The sequence below is a fragment of the Echinops telfairi genome, unplaced genomic scaffold (genome assembly GCF_000313985.2).
Source record: "Echinops telfairi isolate 266 unplaced genomic scaffold, ASM31398v2 ScPeMD7_2010;HRSCAF=2546, whole genome shotgun sequence".
Taxonomy (NCBI): Eukaryota; Metazoa; Chordata; class Mammalia; order Afrosoricida; family Tenrecidae; genus Echinops; species Echinops telfairi.
This window is the reverse complement of record NW_022105908.1, coordinates 11,072,984-11,080,483: the sequence shown is the minus strand read 5'-3', so window position 1 is coordinate 11,080,483 and position 7,500 is coordinate 11,072,984. Positions and strand designations below refer to the sequence as shown.

Sequence of the window (7,500 nt, the reverse complement as noted above, 5' to 3'; positions counted from 1 at the left end):
AAAATGAGAGTACCCCACAGAAAACCTATCCTTAAAGCTCCTGCTACTCTCGAGAGCTTAATTTCCAAGTTGTGTCCCTACCTGTGCTATCCAAGCATCTACTCTGCTCCAGGGAGCCCCATCAGGCCCGGGGGACTGCCTTGGCCCTGAAATTCACCGCTGGGAGGGACTAGTCAATGACCTAGGAGCACCTCCATCAGGTGCCCGCGTGAAGGCTGCACATCAAGCCCCCTGGGGGTGGGAGTGGTGGGGAGGTGAGATGCCATGACCTAAGAATTGGGCAAAGGCCGAAGGGGTGGGATTGACACAGTTCCTTGAGCAAGGGCAGGACCACACAAGGGAGTGGGTGAAAGGGGAAGTTGGTGGAGTGGTCGCATTCTCAGTTACGAAGTCACCCATTCAACTCGTGGTCACAGCGCAGGATAGATTGGGCGGCGGGGGAGTATCGAGTGATGGAGTGAAGAGCCATGAGCCCAGGTAGAAAACGTTGGCTTCCGGGCTGGGGCTGTTCTTGAAGCAGGACTGATTGCATGGGCATGCATCCCCTGCCCTGGAAGGCGCCAAGCTAGGCCGACTGCTCTGCGGTCCCCGTCTTGATCGTCCTAATTTTTGAACAAGGGGCCCCTTATTTCCAGGCGTTGGACCTTACAAACGATTTAGCTAGCCCTTCTCCAAAGCAATAAAGAAACATTGAAAGGTTTTGAAAAGGATTAGAATCACAGGGTAGAAAGTTCACTCTGCCTGCTTCCCGGGCCTCAGAGTTCCCGGGACCCACTCTGGGGAACAGTGATTTAGTGTCTGCAGGAAGCCCCAGCTTGTGCACCATACGAGCTCCCAGGTGAGGCTGGCACCTCTGAAAGCCTAGCATTTGAGAACTAGTGACATAGAGTAGGGTGTGCAGCGAGCTGGCTGAAGGCTACAGGTCATGCCTTTGATCAAAAGGGCATATCCAGAGGACCGAAGGAGCGAGGGCAGGTGGAATGTCCGAAAAAGACCAGTTGAAACATAGTAAGGAGGCAGACTCCAGAGAAAATGAAATCGGCTGTTGGTGAGGTCTAGGAGACGGTGGAGGGAGTCTTGGTGGAATTTGCTATTGGGAACACCAGAGGTGAGTTCACTGGTAGGCATGCCAGCAGAAACGTCCAAACTTTCGTGTATCCGTTTGTAACTTTGTGGTGATGCATGGGTCATATGTGTGGTTGAGGGCCACCAAAGGATGGCTTTGAGGAGAGAGAAGCAGTTGGCCCAGCACACAATTTTGGGGGGGGCCATCAGAGCCTGAGTGGGAGGATAAGCGAGTGAATGAGATCAGAGGTCAAGGAGAATCTGAAGGAAGCAGAGTCACCATGGTTACGAGACTAGAGCCCTTGAGAAAGGATATTGATGCAAGGTCACTGTTCTCTATCACGTTGAGGATGCTGGTGAACCCAAGTGGGACATTGGAAGTAGCAGTAGCGATGATAGGTTCTGAAAAGGCAGAGTGGTGTGGTGCTTTGAGGCCCACGGTGGGCCCTTTAGACTAGGCGTGCCTCTAAAATAGGAGAAAGGGGTCCCTTTACGAGGTACTTAAGATCTTTGCCCGATGATCTTCATGGAGGAGGTACATACAACCTTCAGCCTGGCTGCACAAATTTAGCAACCTAAGAACACACACATCTATCATCTCCCTCTTTTATTTTATTTTTTAAATTATTTTTGTGTGTGTGGACCAGGGGTCCAGGCTCAGCTTAGCTGTTTCAGGGTCTTTTAGGTAGCTGCGGTCAAATTGTCAGACGGGTCTTGGGTCTTGCCTGAAGGCGTAACTGGGGAAGGATTAACTTCTGAATTCACATGATTGTTGGCAAGACTCGGTTCTTTGTGGTTTGTTGACCTCACAACAGCGGTTTTAGTTCCTGGAGAGCAGTTGGCTGGCTGTTACCCTCAGTTCCTTGCCAGTGGTCAACTAGAGTCACAATCAATCCCTTGCTGCCTGGGCTGTCCAATCAATGACAGTAAGGGCAAGATTCTGCTGGCAAAATGGAAATTGCAATCTCATAGCCTACTCACAAAGTGATATCTCATCACCTTCACCATATTCTATTGATTAGCTATAAAGTACTGGGTTTTCCTCCACTTACGGAGAGAGGACTACATACACAAGGCACAAATATCAGGAGTGGGTTCCTTCAGGCAGCGTGGAGTCTGTTTGCTACCCAGCCGTAGCTCCTGTTCTCACCCAGGTAACTGAGATCAGCTCTGCAGGGCAGCCGGCTGCCCACTCCACCGTCCCAGTCACCATCAGGATTGTGGACCTCAACAACCACCCCCCAACATTCTACGGAGAGAACGGACCCCAGAACAGATTTGAGTTGTCTGTATTTGAGCATCCACCCCAGGGGGAGATCCTTCAAGGTCTCAAGATCACCGTCAATGACTCAGACCAGGTATGTCGTCCTGCCCACCCACAGATTGCCGGGGCCCCAGAAGGACCTAACTGCCTGAGCCTTCACTTCCCCTGGCGAGGAACAACAATGAGAGAAGCAAGAGGGTGTGCCCAAGAGGGCCAAGTGGGGGAGCAGCTAACCCCAGACACGTTGCTTCGTTTAAAGGCATTCACAATCGATGAGAAAGGAAACACAGGGAGGAAGTGGGATACGCGAGGTTACATTGTGGGGATCACACTCAATGACATGAAACAAACTGTGTATGCACTGTGAAGTGGAAAACGGATCTGCCCTGCAAACCTTCGGGCTAACTCACAATACAAAGTAACAATCAATAAATAAGATTACTCTACCCAACACCAACCAAAGAAAGAAATAAGAACACCTCTGTATTGGACCCACAAAACTAGTTTGTGAGTGTGCCCAGCCAAACACAGCACATTAGTATATGTTTGTTATTTTGCTTCTCAGCATTACTGGCTGGGTAGGGGGTGGACAGCCTTGAACACCTTCTTAATTGGCTAGGAATCTAGATCCTCTGGTCCACAGAAAGGGCAGTGACACCCATCTCCTAAGGTTAAGGTTGTAGGAAGGCTCCTGGCTGGCTTAGCACAAATACATCATGAACTCATGATCTCATTTATCTCCCCTGTTTCTCTCTCCAAACTCTGGTGCAGGGAGCCAATGCCAAATTTAACTTGCGGCTGGTGGGACCTGGCGGCATCTTCCGAGTGGTGCCTCAGACAGTCCTGAACGAAGCCCAAGTCACCATCATTGTGGAGGACTCGGCCGCCATTGACTTTGAGAAGTCCACTGTGTTAACCTTCAAGGTTAGTGGAGCTGCCATGCGTGAGACCCAGGAGCTCCTAGCAGTGGCCGGATTCATTCCTGAGGGGTCCCTCTGACTCCAGTCCCCTCCTGGTCCAATTCCAGCACTTCTCTCTTCTGCTGTGCCCAACTTGGGGAGCACGATGAGGATGGGGAAGGCAAAAGGGGGCTAGACTGAGCCCCACTGAGTTCCTGAGCTTCTAAACAGTCACATTCCCTAGGAACGCATGGGTGTGGAGGCAAGGTTTCAACGGAGAGCGATTGTCCCTCATGTTACCATGGTCACGGGTTAAGGGAGAGAAAGGGTTGGCTCATCGAGATGGATGTTTTCTCCTATGCCTTTCACATCGGACCTCCACACTGCTGAAAACATAGCAGAAGGAGGGAAGATAGTTTTGTCTATTATTTGTGATTGTTTAAAAGTCTAACCATATGTAAAGAATGCATACTATTTTAAAATGTAAACGCAATGAAGGAATACTCCAAGCAAAAACAAATCCATTGGCATCTATTCTAACTCCAGAGACCCTATAGATGTCTGAGAAAGGCGCAAACCGGCCAATTTTAGAGAAACAGATGGCTGCGTCATTCTCCCTTGGAGCTCCTGGGGGTTCAAACTGCTGACCTCTTGGGGAGCAGCTGAGCATTAAACAACTGTGCCCCCAAGGCTTTTAATATAGTGATAGTCCAGCTGAAATGCTTATTTATATTACGCATGTTGCTATAATAACTTGTAATTATAGACACGGATAGCCAGCATCGTGCTTACACGTGAAAATGCTAATAAAAGCACTCTGAGTGCGGAACAGTGGCCTGCGGCCACCATGCGATTGAGCAGCGTTCCCAGATATGTACCCAGGGAAATTGGATAAAAAAGGAAGTAAGAGGTGCAAGCATTAGAACGGAGACAAAAGCACCATTATTTGTAGTTGATGTGATTGTTGGCTTAGAAAACCTAAGAGAAATGATTGAAAACCTGTTAGACGCATGGCAGAATTGCTAACATGACTGATTAGAGAGTGAATACACAACATACAATAATTTTCACACGTACACAAAGTACAGCAATGAGAAAACATAATGGATTAAGTGACTCTCTCTTATAATAATAATCACAGGAGCAATTTGTTGTCAATTATCATGCCAAGAAATAGGTATTAATCTAAATGACAAAAATTGTAAAATTTCACCGAAGGATATAAAGAAGGGGGGAAAATGTACAAGAAAGACCTTGTTAAAATGAAAAACTCACTCTCCTTAGATTAACAAAGAATTCAAGGCCTCCCCGATGAAATCTTAGTTAGGATTTGGTGGAGGGAGCTGGAAGGGTCTTGGGAAAATGTACCCTGTTTTGTGTATGTGGAGAAATAAGTGGTAAGAATGGAGTCAGACCTTCTCAGGAAAATGAAAAACAGAGACTATTGGGAAGGGACTTACTCTCACAGATGTAGTATTTTAATAATTTTAAAACCGGGACTAAGAAAGACTCAAGAAATAGGGTCAAATACAAATTTGTGCTTGAGTGTCTTTGAAACAGCCTTGCGTGTCAGTGGAGCAAATGAGGTCTTTATCCACGCGTGGCGCAGGAGACACTGATGTTTACAAGAAGAGCTAGCATGTCGTGCAGGTGATGGCAGAAATGGCTGGTCTGCAACTGAGAGTGAGAGACTAGGCACTGAGGGGCTGGCCAGCTCTGGGACACAGGAGTTGGGATTGGACAGGAGTGGGGTTGGGGCTGGGGTTACCTCACGGGCATTGCACCCAGACTGCTCCTGGCTTGCTTGCTTTCTCAGCTCCTGGCCATTGAGGTGAACACTCCAGAGAAGTTCAGCTCTACAGCCGATGTGGTGATCCAGCTCCTAGACACCAATGACAATGTCCCCAAGTTCACCTCCAACTACTACATCGCCAGGATCCCTGAAAATGCTCCAGGGAGCTCCCACGTGGTGGCTGTCACGGTGGGTTGAGAACTGATTCAGGGATTGGGGAGAGAGGTGGATATCCATCGCCGGAGTAGGATAGATCCAGAGTGACCTTGCAAAGTCAGGCAAACTTTGATTTAAATGAAAAAAAAAACAACAAAAAACACCCGCTTTAGCTGTGTTCTTGAACACACTATTCACCCTCTCTCAGCCTTGGCTTCTTAATGGGTGGAATCGGGCTGCTAGTACCGGGCAGGACCATAACAAGAACATATGTGTGAACCCCACGCATGGGGGATGGGACCACAAACTCTTCTATCCCCATTGGCAAAGGAGGAATCTATCTTCCAAGGTCTAAATGTTTTGATTTTTCCCAAGGCCTAAGCAATCTCCTCGGTGGAACCTAAGAGTCCTAGAACAGGTCTCCAGATCAGCGGGCCCCAACTTGGGCCCCCAAATGTCCCTTTGTGTTGGAGGTGAAAGCAGCCCTGGCCACTAAGGGCTGCCACTGTGCCCAGACAAAGGGACCGGGGTCACCGGGAGCTTTCTCTCTTTCAGGCTGTGGATCCAGACACAGGCCCCTGGGGCAAAGTCAAATACTCTCTCTCTGGGACTGGGGCTGAACTGTAAGTAGAGCCAGAAGTTTGAACAGCCACCTGGGTGGGGAATCTGATGGGGGTGAGGGGGGCCTCTGGGTGAAAGGCAGGGGTAAGTTAGCAGGGACCAGAGCCTGGGTCAGGAAAGCGAGCACAGGGGTGAGGAGTGGAGGGGACCGTCTGGGTGAACTGTGAGCACACGTATGGGAGATGTGGGCAAGTAGGAGAGAAGGAAGATCATTAGCTGCAGCATTGGACAAGGGCCCCAGGTGAAGAAGCAAGCAGTGGGGGGGGGGGAAGGGGGGGGAAGGCAGGCTATGGTGAGACCAGAAGGGCTGCAGGTGGAGCGATTGAGCTCACTATTGATGAGTAGGAGACAGAGACAGAGAGAGAGAAGCAGGGTGGAACCTTCCAGATGCTGCATGATGCCTATTGCTGCTTCCCAGAGGCAGCTCACTAATGCAGGCCCACGCGCGCGTGTGTGTGCGTGCATGTGTGTGTGTGTGTGTGTGTGTGTGTAAAGGGTTCGTTTGTGAGCATGTGTGACATCTGGTGTGTGTTGAGTGTGGGCATGTATGCATGTGTACAAAGGGTGTGTCTGTATATGCACGTGCACGCATGTGAGCTGTGTGTGTGTGCACTACACACACAGGCCTGTGTGCTCTGTGCGTCCTGCGGCTGACAGGTTCCTGATCAACCCCTCCACGGGGATCATCTACACCCAGCCCTGGGCCAGCCTGGATGCTGAGGGAACGTCCAGGTATAACTTCTACGTGAAGGCGGAGGACGCGGAGGGCAGGTCCAGCCTGGCTGAGGTCTTCCTCACACTGCTGGATGTCAACGACCACTATCCCCAGTTTGGACAAAACATTCAGGAGAAGACCATGGTGCTGGGGACCCCACTCAAAATTGAGGTGAGCTTTCTTTGGTTATGGAGACTCTTTCTCTGAAAATTTCCAAGAGGAACTGTGGCCCCTAAATTAAATATGTGCACCTCTGTAACTATTTATGTACATCAGCATAGATCCATATAAATATTGATCTATTTATATACATATATATGATGCCTATCATGTGCAAGGAATTTTAAGGTACTTTATAGAGTATAAAGTACTATATACTTTATACTCGGCCTAGAATGAACCTGTGAGGTGGAAGATATTATTGCCACAAGTAAAAACATGCCGGTGGATGAGGCATTCTGTAAGTCCACGAATAGTAGTTTTGGTAGAAGCATCGCGTGCAGGAAAGGCAAATCCATATCCAGAGTGGGTGTCTATTCCAGTAAGAACAAAATGCTGTCCCCTCCATGATGGAAGTGCTCCTATGTAATCAACCTGCCACCAAGTTGCTGGTTGATCTCCCTGAGGAATGGTCCCATATCTTGGACTTAATGTTGGTTTCTGCTGCTGGCAAATGGGGCACTCAATAGTGGCAATGGCCAAGTCAGCCTTGGTGAGTGGAAGTCCATGTTGCTGTGCCCATGCATAACCTCCATCCCTGCCACCATGTCCACTTTGTTCATGTGCCCATTGGGTGATAACAGGAGTGACAGAAGAAAGAGGAGGACCAGTCTCCACAGCGCGTGTCATCTTATCCACTTGATTATTAAAGTCCTCCTCGTCAGAGGTAATCCTTTGGTGAGCGTTCACATGAGATACAATTATCTTTACTTTCTTGGCCCATTCAGAGAGGTCTATCCCCATACCCCTTCCCCACACCTCCTTGTCA

General features: G+C 49.1%; 1 protein-coding gene across 1 annotated transcript in view; it reads left to right on the top strand.

The window, feature by feature from the left end:
* CDHR1 (cadherin related family member 1) overlaps positions 1-7,500 on the top strand; it is a 25,894-nt gene that overhangs the window by 14,567 nt on the left and 3,827 nt on the right. The window contains exons 11-15 of the mRNA XM_045293301.1: positions 2,220-2,423; positions 3,101-3,253; positions 5,045-5,209; positions 5,732-5,799; positions 6,455-6,683. Of these exons, the coding sequence (XP_045149236.1) occupies positions 2,220-2,423; positions 3,101-3,253; positions 5,045-5,209; positions 5,732-5,799; positions 6,455-6,683 (819 nt within the window). The remainder of the gene's footprint in view (positions 1-2,219; positions 2,424-3,100; positions 3,254-5,044; positions 5,210-5,731; positions 5,800-6,454; positions 6,684-7,500) is intronic.